This window comes from Lonchura striata, chromosome 1 (assembly GCF_046129695.1).
Source record: "Lonchura striata isolate bLonStr1 chromosome 1, bLonStr1.mat, whole genome shotgun sequence".
Lineage (NCBI taxonomy): Eukaryota > Metazoa > Chordata > Aves > Passeriformes > Estrildidae > Lonchura > Lonchura striata.
Window position 1 is genome coordinate 45,962,501 of NC_134603.1, and position 23,809 is coordinate 45,986,309.

A 23,809-nucleotide genomic window follows, 5' to 3' on the forward strand; every position below is an offset into this window, starting at 1 on the left:
AAGCATTTAATAATACAAAACAATTTTGCCCGATGCCATCAATATCTTGCAAACTATAGTCAAAGTACTGCTTTTCTTATATATATATATATATATATGCTATATATACATATATAAATAATTTACAGTATTCATTTACTAATTTGTTTACTACTGTTCCAACAAAAACCAACATAACCAATTCACAACTTAATGAATTTGGTAACCATCTACAGTGGTTCTGACAGTGCAGAGTAGTTGTGTGAACAGTTGCTTCAAGTTTTGAAGCAGCATGCCAAGTAACCATAGGAAGCTTGTTTCTTGTCAAAGAAAAGAAGATTCAGCAGGAGGCCATTCAATAGTTGGTTAGAGCATGGTGTAAATCATGTTCTGTGTTCAATCCCTGTGTAGGCCGTTCACTTTAGAGTTGGACTCGATGATCGTTGTGGGGCGTCCCTTCCAACTCGGGATTTTCTGTGATTCCACAAATACAGTCAGTGTCTTTCCCACCAGTCTTGGGAAACAGCCATACTATACAGTGCTGTGTCATGAAAGGCAACGTTTGGAGCCTGGGGAGAAGGGTGACCCAGAGGGCTTTCCTTCCACCACAAGGCAGTCTTTACCAGCAAGTAGACAATCTTTGAACCTGTTCAAACAGTCTTTATAATCCAGAGTCCTCCTTCTCACTGAATGGGAACAAAGCAACTGCCTAAATACTTTCTATTTGAGAAGCTTCCCTGTTACACCACATTAAAGTATTAAAACAATATTCTAAAGCAGTGAATCCTGTGCTTTGCAAACACTGCTCCTCTCCAAGGAGAGTCTTCACCTCCAGAGTTTCAATGCATCTCAACTTTTTCCTTTATTGTAGTCAGAACATTTTTTTAAAATATCTTTCCATCTATGCTCAAGTTCAATGCTATTTTTTGTATCCACATAAAGATAAACTGTTCTTTCTGTTTACCTTCCCTTTTTAGGATCTTTTACTCCTTTTATTTTTAGTAACTCCAAATTTTCCATGACCATCCAAGTATGCCCTAACTACACTATGTGATGTACTTCAATTACAAGAATGACTGATTTGTCCTCCTTGCCTCAGTCATTTTCTCAGAGGAAAGGCTGAGGGCAATTGAGGCAAAGTGTGGGGTAGAAAGGACCCCTCATTCCTTTTGCTTGCTACTTTTATCTCCACAAATGAGCACCCAGTAGTAATTCTAAACCCAGAAAATTTAAGATATTGAATCAGACAGGCAATACATTAGCATGTTTACTGACTGCTGGTTCATGATTAAATACAGTTGCCATGCTATGCTGTGCCATTATAATGATATTTGTTTCCCTAAATAAGATTGGGTTGGAAGGTGGCACTACACATTGAACAGATGTTGCAGACTCTGGAGTACTGAAGCAAGTGGCATACATAAACTAGGGACACTTATCAAGCCCTCAGACCTTGTAAGACAGTTAAATGCAAGCAGATAGGTGCTTATCTGTGCAGCTCAGTGTTTTCACTGGTTTACAGACTGATTTAAGCCAAGTATTACCGAAAACCTTCCAGGTGCTAAGTTAGGTATTTAATAAAAATGTTTATCTGTAAACAAGAGTTATCCTTACAACGGATCATTTTCCAGAAACTGGAACTTCAAGACAGTGCAACAATGCTTCAGTGTTATCTTTGGCAGTAGACAGCATGGTGAAATGCAAGATTCAAATCACTTCAGAAGAGCATGGTACAAGCGTAGAGAATGCTTCATCTCCCTCTCTTGTTCCATGCAGAATATCAAGTCCCTGAGACAGACACGGGTTACTCTTGGACAGAGCATCTGCTTCGTAAGGCTAAAACCTGATGATCCAGCAATTCCATTGCTGTTCAAACCCTAAATGGGGGAGAGAGGAAGAAAAAACCCATCAGAAACATTAGAATTTCATGTAAATATAAGTTTTAACTAAACTGGTTGGATTATACTGCCTACTTGTATAAAACTAGCCCACTGATGCTCAGCTTTCCACATTGAAAACCTTCAATCCAAAAATCCTTGCAGATTAGATACTGAGAAAGACAAAGCAAGCACTTGCCAGCTGATGGTTTATTTCAGTCAAAGCAACCACAAAGTTCTTTCTTCCTTTAAAATTATACTAATATGGTAAGATAAATAACTGCCATTTCACTGAAGTCTGCTAAACAGACTGAGAAAGGATCAGGCAACTCTGAAGAAGGTACTAATACAGTACCTATGCAGAGCCCCACTCATGCACAGCTCTTACTACTGCTTACTCCAGAGGTTTCCATCTCTTTATGAGGAATACTGTCACTGTGAGTACACCCTAGGTTTAGAACATGGCCAGGAGAAACGCATCCCAGCCATCATCTGTGCTCTGTCCTTTAAGAAGGCAACAAATACTCAGTGAAAGCATCCAGATATTCAGAACACTGTATCTGAACCTATCCACCACAGTCAGCTGTCTTGCTTGGTTATGAAAATACAATTGGTAGGAGATTATGATATTTAGTAGTTTTATATTCAATCTACTGGAATGAGCAACCCCCATGCTTTCCAAAATGCCCCAAGATTTATTATTAGGGGTGTGGAAGAGGAAGATTACCATGAGCTGCACAATAGACTGGCTACTTATCTTGGAGCCAATCTGTGCTGCACAGCCAGTCTCTTATCACTACTGGAGGGTTCTTGGTAATGAATGTAATTTGTACAAATACGAGTGCTCAGTCTCTGTAACTTCAGCAAGGCAATGCCTCCCAGCATCAACACCACTTGGAGATGGTGTTGCTTGGATGCAGTGTTAACTATATAAATTCTTACCCTAACACTCTCTGCAAGACTTCTGCAAAATGACTTTGCCCACTTTGCTTAGAGAAATCTGTTTATACCTCCCATTTATTAGAAATGACTACCAGTGCTGGACTACATATAGCAGCAAATGCTACTGTTCTTAGGGTGGAAACATTGAAATTTATTAAAAATATAAAGAGATTCACCAGAGAGCACATGCAAGCCACAGAAAACTCAGGGCACACTGTAGAAATAGCTGTATTTTTTTACAAGCAGCACGCAGGGTATTCAGCACCATTTCATTTGCTTTACAGTCAATACTATTAAACACTATGAAATGCCATCATTTGAAACTTTCAGTTTGTTAAATGGCTTGGAACAAATGCGTGCATGGGGAAGAGTGCTGGCCACATTGCACAGAGGGCACTGCTGTCCTGGTAAGACACAAAAGGGTCACAGTTCAAGTTTGTCATATGACAACCCTGAAGGATCCAGGGAAAAGATAGCTCTGCAATGCAGCTGCCAGCTCGGGTTGAAAAGGAGGTCAGTCCAACAGGATGCAGCAGAAGGCCCGAGGCAATGTTATAAATGAAACAAACCCCAAGGGTCTTCAGTAACCCAACAGCAATGTCCTTTATAATTCAAAGAACTTTATTGAGGTGAAAGCATTTCCTCTCTAAATAAGTCATTAGACTAGAAGTCTTACCTTTAAGAAGACACCAAACAAAGCCACTCAATCCTGTTCACTTTTACAAAAAGGCAGACAGAGAGCACAGATCACCCAGCCTGCTTTGGAAGCTGCTGTAGCTGCAAGATGCTACAACAGGGCAGAAGTACCAAGCTGCCTGAGTTTGAGACAGTGTTATGGACTTGTTTATTCTTAAATTCTTACCCATCATGCCCAATGCAGAGACATAAAGTGATATTATGCAGTAATACCACATCCAAAGTCAAAGCTTATCCTGGGCCCCTGTTTACTAAGACAGCCATTCACAATTCTAAATTTCCCATAGCATCACTCTGGCTTATCAAAGCTACCAAGCACAGCATTTCAGGGGCCAAGGAGCTCTTTAACAACCAACAGCTCCTACCACAAGTTAAAAGAAAGTGTCCTTCTCTCACAGTACATGATGGTTTAAAATTAAAGAAGCTGACAGACAGCCTACGTCATTCCAGTCCAGATAGGGACCATGCTAGGGAACCTACTTTTAAGTGAATTTATGCAGTGCTGAGCACTATCTCCTGCTGGCTACTGTCTCCACAGTTGTACTGAAACACTGGATTTTCCTGGTTTTGTTTTGGAATTTGGACCAAGCAGTGGTCCAAGACCTGCACATCCCAAAGAACCATCACAAACCCGCTGTTAATGTCCAAGACTTATTCAATCTCCAGCTCTGAGCTCTCAAGCTGACACAAGGGACACTTTAGGGGAGGGTCCTCTGCTGCTCCACTTGAGCAAATTCCTGTTGGGCAGGAGGTCAACCTTTTCTGGCCCTAGGCAACAGTCAATAATCCTCTCCTTTAGATCTCACATATACCTTCCTCAAAACCACAAAACTTCTGAGACCTGAAAAACACCAGCTGACTCCTTGCTCCCAGATAATCTCTATTATGCCCTCCCATTCGGGCAGCAACCACTTGTGTCTTGCTGTTCTGGGGGATTCTCCACTGCTAGTCTTTAGCATACACCAAGACAGCTTTGTCAATTTCTAGGGGAAAAGTGCTGCTTTTCAACCAGGTCACAGACAAGTACAAAGACAAACAAAGAGAAAATGCATCCCTGTAGAATCAGTTTTAACAAAGGGTACTGCGATCAGCCTGCATCCCCCTTCTGCAACATCTAATTAGTAGTGCTCTAACTAGCAACTTCTTTTTTTCTCACTCTTTGCTTTTTGTTGTTACCTTGAAGTTCTTGCCTTCCTTCCAAAAGGGAAATGACAGACACATGCAGCCCAGGAGGGCAAACTACCAGTGCAGATTCTGCCAGCCAGCCTGGGTATCACAGCTGACCCTGTTTGTAAGCCAGGTGAGGCACTACAGCAGCGTAACTGCACCACTGTAAACCACCCATCCCCGTACTGAGACAACAACTGACTGAAAATCAGGCCCAGGAAGTCACAACAGCAGCAGTCCTGATTTTGAACTATCCTCAGAATTGAGTCCAAATCAGCACCTTTTCCACAGCAGCACACTGTCACCCTTAGAGCCTTTTATAAACACCTGACACAGATCAGTTACACTCACTTGGCAGCAGAACCCTTTGTGGTGCTCCTGCTGTAGTCCCAAGCTGTTGAACAGCCAGTTTCATTCAGAGGTTGCTCTGGAAACCTGTTTAAAGATCTCTAGAGCTCTCTCCAGTGGCTGGATGGAGAATGAAATACAAATTTGCTGAAAAGGCAAGAGTAAAGCTAATACAGAGCCACTACTACCACCTTACTTCTAGTCTGCAAGGTATCTGGAGCTTGGCATCTCTAAGTTTGGACCATGGATACCAGTAAAGATTTCAAAACTGCTCAGAGCTATTCTACAGGCCCTGATACAAAACCCACAGAGGTCTGCAGACATGTCCCTCCCCACCAAGTTCCAGTCAGGTTCAGTGAGCTGTTCCTGGTGGAGTACACGTTCCCTTCCCAAATTCAATTACTTCAATGACACCAACCATAATTCAAAATTTTAAACTCTTGGGAGGGAGAAACTTTGAGGAAGAAAAGTACTCAGTCAAATGTTTAAAAGTTAAGCCGAGAGCTCTCATTTCAATTTTTGGTGTGGCATAAACATATCACAGGCCCAGAGCCAAGATCCCAAGAGAGTAAACTGTTATTGCAGCTCTGCTGCACATTATAAAAATACCACCAGCAGAAGGAAGCAAAGTCATGAGACACTACAATGACATCCCCAAACATTGAAAAATGACAGCTGTGTGCAGCAGAGACATTGCTGAAAGGTGGTAAGAGCACCTAGTGAATTGAAGCAAAAGCATCCAGGTTCAACCCCCATCTCTGTCATGTGTGGTCACCCCGAGATCATTGATATCTAGTGTATGCTGTACTTGGTTTTCCAGCTGTAAAACACACAACACATTTCTGTCTCACAGGAGGAAACAAGGGTTAAAAAACCATTAACACATTGTGTTCAAGAACTTACCTGAGTCTCCTCCAGGAGCCAGGGGGAAAGGAACAAACCCTGGCAAAATTGTGACATTTTTGCTCAAACACACAAGTGCTCTAATGTAGGCCAGAGAAGACAAAGTGAAAGAAGTTTGACTAGCAGTCTGGTGGCAATCCAGCCTACTGATGCTGCCTATTCTAAGAAACCTCAGTCTGACAGAAATACTCCCACATTCACAACATTAAAATATTACATGACTCAGTATATATATGATTCTTTTTTAAAAGTAAAGTTGGTTGTCTTAGGTTGGGGTCTGGGGATTTTATATTTTTTTTAACCCTATAGACCATTAGGGTAGTTCAAGCCAATGGCTGAAAAACTCAGATCTCTATGTCCAGACTGCTTCTTGTGCAGCTGAAAACAAATGTGTATTTATGATGTTATCTGCAGCCTACAAAAAAGCCTCACAGAGCTGTCAGATCTATATAATAGAAAACTCCATTCAATTACACATTTTTCTTCAGACTTCATTGCAACATTCCTACAAGTCCTTTCAAACGTAGGCAACAACATGTTTTACATATTGAAACAAATTACTGTGAATGCAATGTCAGTTTATTCACTATTATACCCAAGATTCATGTACGCATGTCACTTCTTATGGGTACATCAGATGCTTAATCTGTACCTGGAGGTAATGAATCCTATACAAATATGTCATGTTAGTTAACAGACAATTATTAAGCTGAAATTTTCTGGCTCTTTGCCACATCATTTTAAGCAATGTATTGTCAACTAAATTATAAATCTCTTGACCCTTCACATGTCATCAACATTTGTGCATTACCAATATGTTCAGCCTAAAGCTACAATGCAATTAGTCATTTAAATTGCAGATCTCTTTCACATATAAGAAGAACTAAGTTCATCTCTAGTACAGAGAAGGCACAGATATGGGCCAATGAACGGTGTTTCTGAAGTGTGTGAATGGCAGTTGAGAATATTTTTGCCTACTTACATGGGGAAAAAATTCAGATCAAGTGTATAGCCTAGACTGACAGGCGCCAGCAAATTCAGCACAGAAACTGAAACTCTTTAGCTGACAGAGCTGTGCTTTGTTAGGTCTTGAAACAGGTAACTAAGATGCTGAAGACATTTTATAACTGCAGTAACTTTTAGCTCCCTTCTTCCCCAAAGGTATGACCATGTCATAGACACTTCAGTTGCCCAAGTGCTTAAGTAAGAACCAGAAACTGAAATCAAGAGTCTGCATACATTAAGCATTTGCAAAGTGGAAAAAACCTCACCCTCTAGTATCACTTAATACCTGTGGGTTGGGGGAAGGGGTGACAGAGAGAGAAAGACACAGAGAAAGTGAGGGAAACGACTGAAGTGTAGAAACATAGCCTTGTTATGAACAGCTACGTATATATAAGTAGCCCAACTTAAAGTGATTGCTTTTAAATTAATTTTATGCAGCTTCTAAGAAAATACTTTAGCAGACTATCATGTACCCATGTCAAAGACCAAGGAGTGGCCTCATTGCACAGAAAGCTATCATTTGCTACAGAGCCAATTCATGCCTTTAAACTCACACTTAGACACAGTCATGTCCTTAACACCAATACTGAAGCTGATGAATTGTCCCAGTGTGTTCTCTCATCAGAAGAGCTTATGGCCAAAATGAGTGGCAGTAGCTTCTACAGCTACCACTTATAAGAGCAAAACCCCTTCTGGAAATAAAAAATAAAAATAAATATAAGTAAAATAAAATAAATAAAAAATAAAATAAAATAAAATAAAATAAAATAAAATAAAATAAAATAAAATAAGCCATTGGATTGTCAACACACCAGAGAAAACAGATCATATATCCTCCCCAGTCACTTGGAAGAGGTGGGTTTTACTTCTATTCTGCAGAAAGGACTTGTTGCTCACAGGCTTACTTCTTCCCCCGTCAACCTAAAGAACATTTCCAAAGCTTAAACGAGCACTGTATACAGAGTATATTTAATCAATGTGTATACCAGCATCCCAAAGTCGTAAAGCAAGAAGGGTAAGTTTAAGTTCTGCTAACAATGATCAGATGTGGCAAACACAAGAGAAGATGACAAGCTCATTTCCTCCACCCACAGTCAATACTAAAAATGAACAATGACCACTGTGGTAAACAAGGCATTTCTTCCATTTTTGCTTGCCAAACTTCTTTGCAGAAGGAGAATGCAAGTGTGGACTGTTGTATTAGATGTGCACAACCCTGGAATTATCACATTATTTTAAGTACGTTGGCCAGGGCTAGGAGTTTGACAGAAAGGGAGTATTTGGCTCTGCACTGACCACAGCATATCAGCTGCATGATTTACGTATGTAGCAACTATTTGCAGTAGTTTATGTTTCCACAGCAAAGCCTGTGATGAGGCAAGACCCACACTTATTAACAGAGCAGACAGTCTTGGCAAGGGACACAGCAGACACAAGCAGTATCTGGAAAAAGGAATTTCCTTTGCCATTTGATCTACCAAAAAGAAAAGACACAAATATACACCCCTGAGTCAGTCAGTGGAACCAACCTGGAAGAAAGCAAGTGAAGAACTCGGCACCAATAGTCTTTGGGGCAGGAGAGACTGCATCACTTCTAAGTTATAATAAGTTCTAATGTGTTATCATGGAGCCAGAAAAGTAATGCAAAGCAAGTGGTCTACCCCAAAAAATTACACAGAAGTTCTAGTATTCAACTAAGTTTTCTTATACAAAGAAGAAGAAGGACCCAACCACAGTATTCAGATGATGACCATAAGTGTAACAGCCAGTCTTCTGAGTCTACTTTCAGAAACATCTGCAGACAATTTTCCTCCCTGGTGCATGATTCTGCATAAATACACAGCTCATGGTTCAAGGCCAAAGATGACCTTGCACCCAAGACACCTCTGAATAAAGAAAAGAAAGTTTAAGTACTCAGAACTGTAGTCTTCAAATTTCTAAGATTCCAGTTACAGTGGAAATAAGAAAAAGCTGTTTCCAAAATGGCTCTGTCAACAGAAAAGCAGTAAAGCTTAATAAAAAAAATACAAAAAATTCTTGACTATTTATCAACATTGAAAACATTATGGGGTGTGTTACCAACCAATAAAAGCTATGAAACAGAACAAAGAATTGAGAAAATGAGTCTGTGGTTTCAAGTTTACTTTTTTCTTATTTGTTTTAGAAGTGTCCTCCCTTCCCAAGATGAGTTAGTTTTCAGTTCTTCCTACCCTTTAATTCATCACTATTTACCACATGCCCTCAAACTAGGGGAGGAGGAGAGGTGGGTAACAAATGCACAAACCCCAAGACACATATAAATGAAATCCGAAGGCCTCTCCTATTCATTGTATCCAAAACTGTCCAGAGGGATAAGAATGAGAGAGATGAAGATATTGCCACCTCTGGATTACAAGTAGGACTAATTAACACATTTTCACAACAGAGAGATTTTCTTACCAAGGCTCTCTCAAATTGCTCTTTCTGAACAATACCATTCAAATGTTAAGTTGCAGTGAAGAGAACATGCGAAACTACCCAAACTAGTGTTTCCAACAAGGAAAAAGAATTCCCATTACACTGATGCCTTTTCTTTCTTTATTTTTTTTTTAAATTAGGCCTAGAGCATTAGCCTTATTTTTTCATTCCATGATCATCACGGATTTGTCCCTACTGCTATTTCAACTTTAGAGATACATAAGCAATCATGGCAATATACAGATTATGCTTTTTGTATTGCTTTTAGGTCCAAATTAGTTGACAGGCACTCCTCTGGAGAAGAGCCTCTTTCTGTACTTGTTACACTATGAGGTGATGAGGCTGCTGGCAAGCAGGCTTCTAGCTGGAAAGCACATGCTTGTGTCACCACATGTTCTAGTTACCACATTAAAATGACCCATAATAGGTCTCCTGGAAAAACCAAGTAAAGCACAATTTCAGACATCAAAATAAGATGAACGTGCAGGAATCATGTGCTTAAGTATATTGAGAAAAAGACTTTTCAAAAGAGGAGCAAAGCCCAGTGCTGGTGTGCAGAGAAATAGAAAACCTTGGGCTGAAGAATCATCCCAGTTTAACACAGATACTCATGCATGGGTAAGTCAGCACACCATGCTCCCTAAAATGCTGGTTTGAGCCCTTCACATTTACTGCAACAGTAGGCAGCAGATCCAACCAACCCAGTTTGCTGAACTGAACTTTCCCAATATCCCAATACATTTTGGTACTGAATAAAGAAAGGTAAATATATGACAAATTTGCTTACAGAGTTTCACTTTTTTAATACATACTGTAACTGATTATTTCTTCCCTGTCTGCTCAAATACATTAGGGCTTTGGTTGCATTGATAATTGCTTGAAACAGTGCCTTTCCTTTAATTATTGCAGTAGGCAACCATAAAAAGAAGCTGTACAGAGCTGACATGGCCATAGGAGGCACAAACATTGTACAAAGAACATTATCCAAAGAAAGTTGAAGTCATAGTTAAAAATCTTAATCCAGTTAGCATCAGTGATTTCACTTAATAATGTTATATATCATTAATATTTAGGGATAACTTCTTCTATCATACATGTCTACCAAGTTAATAGTCTTAAAAAATAATAATAAAAAAAGTCACAGGAGTATTATGCATAGATTTACTTGCCATTGCATAGTCTAGAAGTTCTGACATTTAAGATTATTTGCGAATAAACACTCTGTATTTTGTCTGTATTTGCAATTTGAAATGAAACAGTACATGCTGCCTGTTTAAATTATTCTCAGACAGGTTGCCCAAAAAGATGATTTTAAAGATGCCCAAATGTGTATCAGCCTAAGGCCATATTGTACTTGCTTTCAGTTTCAAAGACCTCCTTTCATCTCTGAAGAATGGAATGTTGTTTACTGCTCAGGATGTTTTGCCATGTTATCATGAATGTATTACAAATGTTCTGCTTCTTGAACTAGAGAGTGTTTGTCAAAACCATTCTTTATTCTACATGAGGAGTCTTAAGCCTTTTATAAATCCTGCTCAGATATATTGGGACACTTAAAAACATTTAAATCCAAACATCCTTCTCAAGGATTGCTATCCTGCATAATTTCACAAAATAGAAAAAAAAAAAGGTCTGCATAGAAATGCTTTCTGGTAGCATGAAGCCTAAGAACTAAGCACTGGAATGCACGCTTGCATGCAAGAAACCAAAGTGGTTTCACTGTCAGCATCAGTTTCACCTACTGCCCTTACAAATCAGTCTATATGGCAAACATAACAGAAGCTGCTTAAAATACAGCAGGTAAATTTGTGACAATGGAATGTTATCAAGGTTTATGGTCAGTTTTAGGCGTGTTGTGTCCACATTCTTTTGAAGTGGCAAAGTAAATCACCAGCTTTCAACAGCAACACTGTTATCTGCCTCACTTTGGCATAATCTCATGAAGCCTTTAATAAAGCAGACATACCACAGATGATGAGAAATAACTGAAAGCTACTTAACAGGCAGACTTGTTAAATATTCAGAAACAAATCCGGCATTAATTACAGAAAACCACTATGAAGAACAGGAATAGTTACCCGATAGAAGCTTGGGGGAAGATGAGAAAAGGATGGGGAAAACTGTTCTTGTGCTAGACTGTTTTTTTCAAGTTTTTCCAGTGGTATTAAAAAAAAATAACCATACATTTTGCTTCATGTGAAAGTGCATTTAAAAGCTTCAAAGAAGAGAAGAAAAGCCGCTCAAAAGCTGTGAACACTGCTTTCTGCAGCTTGTTTAGAGAAAGATTGCTTCCCTTCACTTGTGGTTAACAGGGAGTATTCAAAGACCTAATTCTGTATCCATGTCAGGGAAAAATAAGTTAAAAATTCACTGAAGCAACTCTATCTCACCTGCTTAGTGAGGCCTCTTGTCACAGTCCAGATTAAGAAAATACTACTGGACAGTTGCCACCACTGTCTCAGTTACAATGCAAATAACTGAAGACAAGGTCCTCCCAGACTCTGATATGTTAAAATGCAAGTGTTTTCAATCCCACCATCTATTTAAACTTCCCAGACAACAAGAATGAAAAAGACTGCAGGTTGATCAGAAAGGACAACTTTATCACCACTGCCTGCACACAAGAGTTACTTTCCAGGCTCCTGATCATTTTGATTATGTCAGACCAACCAGCCTGTCACTTGAGCAATATCGAGGCCTCATGACAGTGGGACAAAACTGGCTGTAACACCAATTTCTCCATCTCCAGCAAATATGATGACCTCTAACAGAAGTAGGCTGTCAGTCTCCTCAGGACTTCTGCAGCCACAAAAGCTTCCCAGGTACTGGGAACAGTTACTCTTCAGCATATTGAGAGACGTACTCAGAAAAGGTTTGTAAAAAGCACTTTCGGTATTCAACATGAGCCATAGAAGATGATCTGGTTTGTTTCAAGAAGTGAATGGTCTTATTGACTTATGTACAGCATTTTGGGATAACCTAGCTGGACTTACAGAATATTGGAGAAGAGTCCCTGTGCATTGTGCAGAGATAAATGTGCTCAGTCAAATGTTAAATCAAGAGCCATTTCAAAAGCCATCCAAACCAGGAACTGTGAGTTCACCTGTGGGGCCATGACAATTTTCCACTGTGGAAGGCCACCACAACTTGGTTATCCTCTCCTGTAGATGGGAATTTCTTGGAGTCATTATTTCATTTAGTCCTTTACACGCTGTGCTCTTATGCACAGTCTTTCCTTTAACACACAATTACACTCTCCCATCAAATTTACCAGAAACAATCCTTTCAAGCACCTAACACACAATCTAGGTTTCTTACAGAACTCAACAAACCATTTTGTGTTAGAGAATTCCCACTTCTTCCTACAGGGAAAGGTAAATGCAATTCAGTATGAAGATGTAACACCATGCAAGTCATTGCAAGCCACGTCTGTACCTCGAGCCCAGATCCAACGTTTGATGAATCCAATGGTCTTTTCTTCCTTGGTCCAATGGCTGCCAAAGCTGTGAGGTTGGCTTCTCTTTGTTGCATCTGTGCTAATTCCAACTGTTGCATCTAGTTTAAAAAGAAAATATCTACATTAATTATGACACATATTATATTAAAGGCTCTTTTTAGAGCTGTTTCAGATGGCTCTGTAGCTCCTACAGAAACAATGTGTTTCACAGCATCGTTCCCCTCTTTCTGGTCACTTTTGACAAATTCCAGTACTCAGTCATGCTTGGAGCCCTATGGACAGCACTGTTTAAGTAACACCTTTTACAGAGACCACACTGTGGTACCAATGCAGCCTTAACACGAGCATTGCAGCTGCTTCCTTACCTCATAAGGTTTGTTGTTTCTGGTTAATGAAAAATCTTGGTCTGAACTGGTTTATGAAGCTGGATTAGTATTAAAAATTGAAGTTACCGGGTTATATGACCTAGTTTTATTCTTATTTCAAAATCTCAATTCCTGACTGCACAAGAAAGATACCAAATTTCCTCTATTACCTGAATTCAGCACTTAATACTGCCTTTGTAAAACACTGTACTACCCAATTTAACAGTATGCTGCTAGTTGACTACTATTCTTTCTTTTCCCAGCAAATATCTGAATGTTCAGGAACATCTGAAGCAAGGTAGAAATACAGTGCATGTTTATTTTCACTCACCTCCCAGACTTTTGAACACTAAGAAATCATCAGAAACAACCTTCATCTGAGTTAGGTAAACTTGGGATGGGATAGAAAACCACAGTAAAGAGGATAAAAATTAAAAAAGAAAAAAAAAAAAAAAAAGAAAAAAAATTATTCTTGCATTTTAAGACACATTCTATTCAATAATTATTGATGCCAGCTGCTCTGGAGCCCAACCCAGTCAAGTCTGCTGACAGACTTACTGTCTTAGATCAGCCACCTTGCTAATACAACCACACTGCTTCCAGATACGCCAGCTGTCCAACTTGGTGTATGGGTGGAGAAGGAAGGCTTTCCAAACATAAACCTCTGGCTGATGTCAACCTTGGGATGGTCTGACCTGCAACTAGTATAGCTCTGTAGCCCGCAAACTTAGGACTTAGAAGATTGTCCAGATGGGGATTCTCTGCATGGATGTGTCCACATCTTAAAAAAATTAAAAGTACAACCATACCATGGGTAGGAAAGCATCCAAGTTTCCTCCCTGCCCCCATCATAAACCAAATAAATTCCCTGGACTTCCTCACCCAGTCAATACAGATATCTTGCTTTCCAAGCCTGCAACACTCTATGATTTTGCTTGCTTTTCAGCTCTCAGAGATCCCACTTGGAGAGGAGAAGAGCAGCTGAGAACAACTGAGCTTGCAGTCCCTACATGGTGTAAGTCTCCTACTTGCTACCATTTAAATAGAGAGGAATCCACAACAAAGAAATACTTTGGGGTTCAGGGGGAGTGTTTTGGGGGAGAGAGCTTTTGGCTGGGTGGTTTCTGGGGGAGTGTTGCTACAAGCCTTACTTTACATCATGTAAGTAGACTTCAGTGATGGTAGCAACTTCATATCTGGTACTGCAACAACTAGGCTATTTAAAAAAAAACCCAGTATTTCAGGTCAAGATTCCAAAAAGGACAGTGTTCCCTGGAAGACTCAAACTGCTCAAGGTTTTTCAGCAGAAATCAGGGAAAGCGGGATTTTAACAAATTTGTTGAGACTAGAGTTTTTGGGGGGTTGTATGCTTCAGTTTTGAAAACAGCACTATTTGCAAGTCATCTTTTATCACCCTATGGAGGCTTTTATTGTAGTAGTACTTCTTCACACAGTAGTAGCTCTTCAAAGCTAGAAACCATCATTCACTTACCACACACACTATTCTTGCTTTTGTGCGCAGTGTACACAATTAAAACCTTATTTATCAAAATTCACTCAATTCAGTCAGCTTGTTTTTATCCAAATACACACAACTGCTTTCAAGAATACTTTACAGACTATGAACTTTCAAACTACTAGTATTTTGCAATTGTCTGAGGTTAACTCCAGCCAGCCTACTAGCATAAAATGTTTAAGATAAATTTTCCTTTAATCTCACATAAAGATTAAATATCATATCTTTATATTCAGTAACACACTCCAGCCAATCAGAGATGGGGGAAAGTGAAAATAAATTAAAAGAAAAATTTGAAACATCACAAATGGCGAAAGATTTAGGCAGGAGCAATAAAATGCTTTGAATAAGCATTAAATCTCGGCAATAAAATGCTGAGATTTTTTGGCAGAGGCAGGTGCTGACTTCCAGCCTCAGCTGCCCAGGACTAACACCTGGAGCCACCCATCCTTGCAAGCAGCTATGGAGTATCCCTGCAGAAGTAAAGCACTCCTTCCTGCTAGCAGTGTAGTTCAGTCATCATGATGGTCACATGTACACCACAGTCTTCTTGCCATGAGAAGGGGCACTGCAACATGTCAAGCACACAGCACCCCTCTGGGGAAAGATTAAACTCCTAAAGCCTCCAGTGAAAAAGAAAACCAGAAGGGGAAAGATGATTTGCTTTAATTTAGGAACCATTACACTCAAAGTAGAACGACTTTTAAAACTATTAAACTTAAGACAAAGCAAAACAAACCAAAAGCCTTTATTAGTCTTCCATCCCTGGGAACCACTGGAAAACACATCCCCCATTCCCTCTCAACTTTATAATTACATATGCTGTTGATGGGCAGCCATGGTCAAGTGTGAGGACAAAAGGCAGAGCTATGAATTAAATACCAAGAGGGCTTTGGGCTGGCATCAGCAGGGGGTGGAAGGGACTGGGCAAGCTGAGGCTCTCATGATGCAGGACTGGCACCATTACCATTGACCCCATGGAATTCTAGCAGACCAAGCGTGCTGCTGGCACAGACTCTGCAGGAGGGAGCAATGCTGCTGGAGGGCAGTGCTGACAGAGGTAACAAAGGAGAGAATGACACTTGGGAGGCTATATAAAAAAGATGTGCTTTCTAGAAACAGAACTGATGCATCTTCGACCAGGCAGTTCCCAAGACAATGCTGGAATCACATGTCATTACCAACATCTGCTCTCTCCAATACATTTTGCACCTCCTAGCTAGTCAAAGGATTTTTCAAACCATAAAGAATCTCACCAGGGGTTTGGAGCAAAAGAAGAAAAAAAGTCATAATCTTGTTGCATTCCACACATCTCAGGGATTTTTCTGAGAACATAATTAAGACAAATGAATTTAAACACTCAATTTCTATAATAGACTCAACAGATCCCCATTAAGCGATATGGGCAGACATCCAAATTACCCAGTTGAAGCCAGCAAAATCATCTTTTCATCAAGTTTTGTTCCATTAAAAATTGCAGATTAAGTGTCTAAATATTGTGTGAACAGTTAAAAGCACAGGATAAGGAGAAGACAGGCAGATAATGTCAAGGGGTACCTGAGGATACTGGCTGGCTAACTACTCCCAGATTTTCTCAAACAAGATTAGGAAAGAGCAAGAGGTGACTATGTGGAGTCAAATCTTTCTTGAATGGTTAGTTTTGTAGCATATAAGTTAGGGAAGAAAGATCACTGCATAAGGGCAGTAAAAGTAGTATATACACTTTATTAAACTATAACATAGAGAAGCTGCATGGCTTCCCTTCTAGAGGTCAGCTTTATTATCATTGTTGTCTTTGAGTATGATAGGATACAAAGAGAACTGTCACACCCAGGTGAAATCACACCATCATACTTATCTTGACAACAGACTGATCTTCCTTGAAGACTGAAGTGTGTGATGGTAATTCCACAGGAGCAGGGGGGAGCTGCACCATACGTTGGACCCCCAAACTAGCAAGCTGCTTCTCTTCCATCACAACACAAGAACCCAACACATGCCCTATTCAAAATTCATTCCCCAAGAAGGGCATTATGAAGGGATGGGTTACAGGCAAGTGGCAAATGAATGTTCATGCTTCCTTCCTCCCCTTTCCGATTTCACATACGCTCAGAATTGCAGTACAAAGAGTTCTAAAAACCTGTGTATAAAGATCAAATTGCTACGAAAACGTCTCAGAACTTGTAAAATAGTCTTTCTTGCTGCTGGCCTTTTTAATAATAAAAATAGGGTTTAAAGTCTGGTCTTCCAGCAAGCCAGAATCTCTAGGGTGACACAATAACCATTTTAGTTAATCTGACCTGCAGCAGAAATCAGGAAATAAGGTACATTTTAAAGTCCTTCTGTATAGTGAAATGGCATTTGCAGCATGGCTGTAATCACACAAAATGAAAGGTTTTAAAATTGACCTCTCTGTTCTTCACTCAATCCTCTGAGAAAAGGATTTTTTTCCTGCTCACAGAAACTCTCTCACGTCTCATACACCACATTTCAGAAAATACGCAAAATCTATTTTACTGTTACACCAATGACATTTTTGAGGCACTTTAATATTAAAAAATTTCAAGCTGGATAAGAAGACAAGAAGTACTTCAACTATGAGATGCTGAAACTTTTACTTAAAGCAATACTGCAGATTGGTTTTAAACTCTTTTGGTTACGAAGAACACGACAATGTGGTTGCCTGCCTTATCAGAGCCTCAATAATGCAAGTTATGCAAATCTCGAGGCTTTCCCTAAAGATAAAGAATCCCTTAAATCCCACAAATGATGAAAAGTATACATTGCTACAAATAAAGTCAGCTAATTCACAGCAGCTAATCCATGATGTGTACAGTAGAGGGTGGCTGTATTATCAAAGGTAGGGAAAAATTGTGTTACCTAGCTGAATACAAGTTCACCTTGGAAAAAAGAGTAGATTAAAGTCTTCATGTCTGATCACACAGTACCCAGGACAGGATTCAGGTATTTGATATAAGCTTTCATAATGGACAAAGTACATGAAACATTTGCTCTAGATCCTCAGAAAATGGTTTTACCAGGGAAGGTTTTTCAACAGGTAGAGATGAGATCACCTGTCTTAGCCAGGGCTCACAGGGCAGTAACAGGACTGAGGTTAAAGAAAATCCAGACAGGCGGCCCTTGTCCAGCAGATGACACACCAGCATTGTGTTGGCATGAGAAATTCATACCACTGTCTGCTTCTGCAGGCACTTCAATATACAAAGTACTAGGAAACAAATCTGAGGAGCAGAGAAAAGAAATCTCTCTTCATTTGAATGCTAGGAACTTATGCCTGGGGAAAAAAAAAAGCCAAAAAAATTGTCTTGGCAATGCAGTAACAAATAAATACAGCCCCATGGATGTAAATGAGCTCAGAAAAAATGCTAGCAAGACTGATGTGGCTAAACACCACAATTCTGGATTTGGTTATAATTAATATAAGAGAAAGACTTAAAAGTACATGTACAAGACACTGGGTTTAATATTAAGTAGAAAGTGAGGATGTCTCCATATATGACATTACAGGCAGATAGAGTACAGGACAGATTAAATAAATATTTAAACTAACAGAAGAACTGGCAGGAAAGGAAACCAGGGGAGGCTGAAGACAACTTAATGTATGCCTAAGGGTTATGTGTGCTATCTAGCAATAAGTACATCAGGAGTAATAAAAGCACTAAAGTAGATGAACAAGAATTTTTATAAGACTTGTTGGGGGGGGCAGGCAAGAAAGGAATATAGGCATACAAAAGAGTCAGAAGCTCCCAATCCTATCAGATTCATTAATGAAGAAACTAAACAATAAATTAAAAATAGTAAAAGTCAAAGCCAGTCAAAGAAACTGTAACCAATTTTCAATTTCTACCTTTTTTAGCCCGCATCTGTGAAAGAGAAACTTCAGGACCTATCTGAGCATTTTATTTGCCCTTTACAGTGTATTTTTAAAGAATTAAACACCAAGGTTCCTTTTTAGTGGGTCCACTTATTCCACTGAAATGACTTTTCTCTTTTTTATATCCATTTTCTCTTTTTGACCAGCTTTTTCAAGCAAGGTTTCACTGGGTTTCATTAAGTCCTCTGTTTAGTGCTTTGAAAGTTGTCTACTGCTCTCAGTCACTTCTCTCTTCATTGTCTTTGGAAGAAAGAACTGCATTTTTTTTCACATTCCCTTTAAGCAGTGTAAGGAACTTGAGAAGAAAATGAAAAATAAACCTTAAAATCTGCTTTCAATCCCAAGCCTCTCACACTGGTTGTCATAAAGCTCAATGAGCATTACTGCCTCCAGCCTCTACCTTTCCTATACAAAATTTTCTGCCCTACAGGTTGAACGTGGCTGAATAGCAGACTTCTCATATGGGGGACATTCTCTGAGGAAAACTGACACTTGGAGGCTGCATATTTAAACATTTACCATCCTCTCCTCCTGCCTATAATGCAATTTCTCTTCTTGCAATTGCTTCCTTTCAAACTGTTTTAATTAGCCATACAATTAGTTTCCACTGACTTTTCCCTCTGTTGTAATTTAGATTTAACAGCGGAAAGGCAGAATAGCATGCACTGCTTTGAAATGCAGCCCTGACTTATAATAGAGCTGTATGTAGTACTGTAGATTTCTTTCAGGTTAATATACCACATACTTGTCTCAGTGGCAGAACAGGCCCTACCATGGCTGTGTGCCCCAAGACCAGGTGCTTTGCCTGTCTAAAAGGGTGCAATTAAATGTTCTGGAGAACAACAGAACATTTTCCTAGGATACCCATGAAGTAATCTACAGGAGGACGGGGAAAAAAACTGGTATTCTTAGTGGATATTTCCTAATATATAATTAACTCCACATGAGGAAAAAATCCAGGGCACAGTGATTTTTTGACCCCTTATTTTGCCCACTCTTGGTAAGAATTTCCAATGTGTTGGAGTGTGTATTTCTTTTTACCAGGTTTTTTTTTGTTTTCTTAACCATTATGGATACATTTCTGTGTTTTCTAGGACACTTGGAACATGATTTCCCCTGTGCAGTACCATCAGCTTGCCTTACTTGGCGACCCATGGAAGTTCTCGGGCATCAGGCATCCACCATCAAACTCTCTGTGTGCTTTTAGACACTGCTTAGGCTAATTTTGCTGCAAGGACAAGAAACAGACTACAGTACCCCCCACCAATGCAACGTATTCCACAGGTTTTGTTTCAGATGCTATCACTTAGATGAAGGCTGTTCAATGACCTTCAGCAGGCAGGTTTGTCCATCTCATCATACAGTCCACCCAACTCTTCTTGGCAGACAACTCTCCAGATCGCCATTATCATTTTCTTTTTGTACTTTCAGCCCTAAAGTTTCCTCTATTAGCAAATTTCAAATACAAGGCCATACTTACAACCAGCTATATGTTCATTCTCTGTCTCTCAGACAAACTGAGAAAAGGCTACTGTAAATCCAAGAACACCCTTTATGGAGTTTTGAGGGGGGCTGTTTTTCACTAAAGATAGTTGTTACCATCTTTCAGGCAGATGGTTTTAGGGTATTAGATGCAGTGTCTCAGCTGCTCTTTTCTTACATTCCTTCAAAACACCAATGTGAGTTGGTTATAGCCATTTGATTTGCTTTGTAGTTTGCCCAGTAATCTAACATGTGGAATTTCTATTCCTGACTTTCTACAAGACTTGTAACACACCAAATCTCTGATGATTGCCGTTTGTAATTTGTAAGGCAACATTGCAGCTAATAAAATTTATGTCTCTTTGATTATCATGTGGTTTTGTTTTTTTTTCCAAAACATGCAGAAGCAGGTTAAGAAACACTACAGAACAATAAAGATAATATAAATCAGGTAATTAAGCAGAAACTCTTAGGTTGCCACTGAAGGCTCATAAAAAAAGCCAATTGATAACAAGGTCTTGTTTTGTTTGCAGCAACCTGTACTTGCTTTTTTGAGAGGTTATGGTTAACTTCTCCCCTCCCACAAGAGTGGTCTTAAATAATTTGAACACTGGGTCCAGAAGACTAGATAGAGAAGCAGCACAAGAGGAAAAAGAAAACAGCTTGAAAATGTGAGTTGGAGGTAGTAGGGAAAGCAGCAAAGAATCAAGTTACAGTAACTTGTTACCTGAGCATGTGGGAGGAAATAAGGAGTTAGAAGGTTATATGAATCACAAAACAAAAGATGGTAACTGTTGAAAAGATGCTACAGAAAAACTCAAATTCAGTCATTACTATGTAAGAATGCACTGGAATCATGCTGGCTCTTTGTTTGGTGTTGTTTTGTCTCTACAGAAACTCTAGGGTTTGCCATTTTCCTCCCAGTCAGCTGATACTAAAGGTATTGAATTTTCTCAGCATCTCATCTACTGCCATCTTGTATCTGTGTCAAAAAATGCACGAGTTTGTCAATCAGGCAGGAACAAGGGGATGGGAAGATCTCTGCAGTCCCAAGTGAACAGAGCTGCTGAGAGAGCAAAGAATGGGGCAGGCAAATCTGCTGTCCATCAGGTGCTTGCTTCACACACTCCTCCCCTAGCTCAAGATGAATCTGCTCCCCTTTATGTGCTGACAGACAAGGTAAGAGCAGGGATAGAGGTGGCTACTATGGAAATAAACAAAGATGCTCTCAGTAAAATACCTCTTCACCTGCTCAACCCCAAGCAGGTATCTTGCCCAGGTACATTCTGAAAGGTTTGCCCAGGCTCAGCCTGAAGCTTCCTGAAGCCACAGTACAAGATGAGGGTGGACAGAAGTACAAAGAAATTGGGAAAAATTCCTTCATCAAGAGGGTTGTCAAGCATTTGAACAGGCTGTCCTAGGAAGTAGTTGAGTCACCATCCTTGGGGGAATCTAAAAAATATTTAGATGTGGCAGTTAGGAACACCGTTTAGTGATGGACCGAGACTTGGCAGTGCTGGGTTAACAGCTGGGCTCAATGATCTTAGAAGTCTTTTCCAACCTAAATGACTCTGAGGGATCAGAGTTTATATTTAGAATTATAGTACACACTGTTTAATACTGACATTTTTACAGGTCTTCTGCGATGAACTGTTCATATGTCTGGCTTGCACATTTGACAGTATCCTCCTACACCTACTCAATTTATGAAAGCTCATTTTAGGAAAGGGGAAGAAGCCACAGATAAACCATAAATACAGCAGCAAGAATCACATTGACTGAACATTTTCTTTGTAACTGGAAGCACTGTGGAAAGTAGAACAGGAAATAGCAGAAACCACCTAAAAAAAGTCACGGTTTAATAGTGCAAACATCATGGACAATGAGAGGACTGCATCCTCTCAGCTTGAAGAGGCAGATAAAGCAGAATGAAAAACAGGGGTAATTTACCCAGACTGCAGGAACGCCACTGCACAAAGAGCTGGTCCGTGAGGAGAGCAAGGACAAAATTCTTGAGTGCACAAAGCAGCAGCTTGGGGCAAGCCTTGCAGCTGTCTCAGAAGGAATGTGCACTTTCCATAGGTATTAAAATCTGCTGAAACAGGTGAAAGACGGAAATAAATACAGACTTAATTCACGGCAAGCTACACAGACTAAGAATATAGGAAACTAAAGCACTTAGCATAGGAGAAGTTTGAGGCAATAGGTCATGCAAAAAGGGATGAAAAGGTCACAGCAATTATGCATAGCTTTTTGGATAAAAGAATCCACTGCAGAGTCTCTGGATGTACTTCCAGCAATGTTAAGATGTTGCTTCCAGCTACTGGATGACAGCACATCCTGGATTTATAAGTATTCATTGTCAGGATGTACACCCTGCATTTTGGGAAACTTTGTTCTAGAACATGCTACAGTGCCATTACTCCACACCCTCTCCATTCTCCCATCAACGTACAAAAGACGGCTTTGAGGAAGGCAGGTCCATATTAATTCTTAAAGAACTATAAGCAGACAATCAGATCAGGCTTTCCAACAGATACTCGACTGCAGTGGCCTGGAAAGGATCTGATTCCAGCTGACAAGGTATCAATGTTTCCAAGTTTGGTTCCTTAGGAGCAGACTATAACTACAACATGACAAGACAGACAGACAAGGGTAAGCCATTTCAAGCCTTCATCCCACTGTACACCATGCTTCTGTGTTACCAGTTTTAGTCTTGGGATACTTGTTGATTTTTATTTTGTTCTTATTCCAGTCCTATTCATGCTTGCATTTTTTCAATGCAAATGTGTGCTGACCAGTTTTCTCCTAAACTGTCAATAAAGTGCTAATTCTTTCCAGATGGATTTGTCTCATTTCCACTCAATCTTGAGATGGTCTCAGATGAAAAAGCACCACTGGCATAGAAGGTGGGTGTCCCCATTCTCCATATGAAGCTTGGAGAAGCTTCTGGCTGCCTCATTCTCTGGAGAACAAAGCAGCAGGACAGAGGGCAAGTGAATACCAACACAAAGATCTGTGTTGCCCCAAGAGACACATGTGCCTCCTCTTCTTCTGGTGAAGCAGTTGGAGACTGTCACTCTGGGAGCAGCACAGTATGGAGAAATACACAGGACAAAGAGTGATGCAGGTTGAGTTAGTCTGGCACAAGATGAGATGCACTGAAGGATGGGAACTCAAGACATATTAGAACACCAAGCACTAAACTTATATGCCTTCTCTGCTCTGTTGGCTCCTTTTTTTGTACACCACCATGCCACTTTTTAAAAGAGATCTCATGAAAAATATCAGAGAATCTAATCTAACCTTCTTTGTGTTCTAAATATGCAAACCACAGAATAGTTTTAATAATTTTACACATTATTGTTCAGAAAACAAGGGAAAAAAAGCTTCATAAATGAAATACTTTGCAGCCTTTATTAAAAGAAAGTACATCTAGAAATTATCAGATGATGCTGAGGTGAAGTCACCTACAAAACAAAACAGATTAGCATCACCCACTGATTGTTGATCCTGGTGGCACTAGAGGCAAAGTGGGAAGGGCTTTAGGGCAACTTTGTACTCACAGATTGTAGCAATGAAGAAAGAGTTGTAAGCAGAAACAAAGAATTAAAAAATAGGTAGGTAAAGCAAGTTCCTTCTTTCTCACTTTACAAATTTCATCTACTGTGGTCCAAATCCAGAGCATTGATTCAAATACTATTTTACTGGATTTCCATT

The 23,809-nt window shown here is 39.7% G+C and overlaps 1 protein-coding gene across 1 annotated transcript in view; it reads right to left on the bottom strand.

The window, feature by feature from the left end:
• Positions 1 to 280: 280 nt before the first annotated feature.
• The window catches only part of TAF4B (TATA-box binding protein associated factor 4b), a 70,418-nt gene continuing 46,889 nt past the window's right edge, over positions 281 to 23,809 (bottom strand). Inside the window, exons 14-15 of the mRNA XM_031504021.2 lie at positions 12,810 to 12,929; positions 281 to 1,856 (exon numbers count right to left, since the gene is read on the bottom strand). Of these exons, the coding sequence (XP_031359881.2) occupies positions 1,692 to 1,856; positions 12,810 to 12,929 (285 nt within the window). The 3' untranslated portion in view covers positions 281 to 1,691. The remainder of the gene's footprint in view (positions 1,857 to 12,809; positions 12,930 to 23,809) is intronic.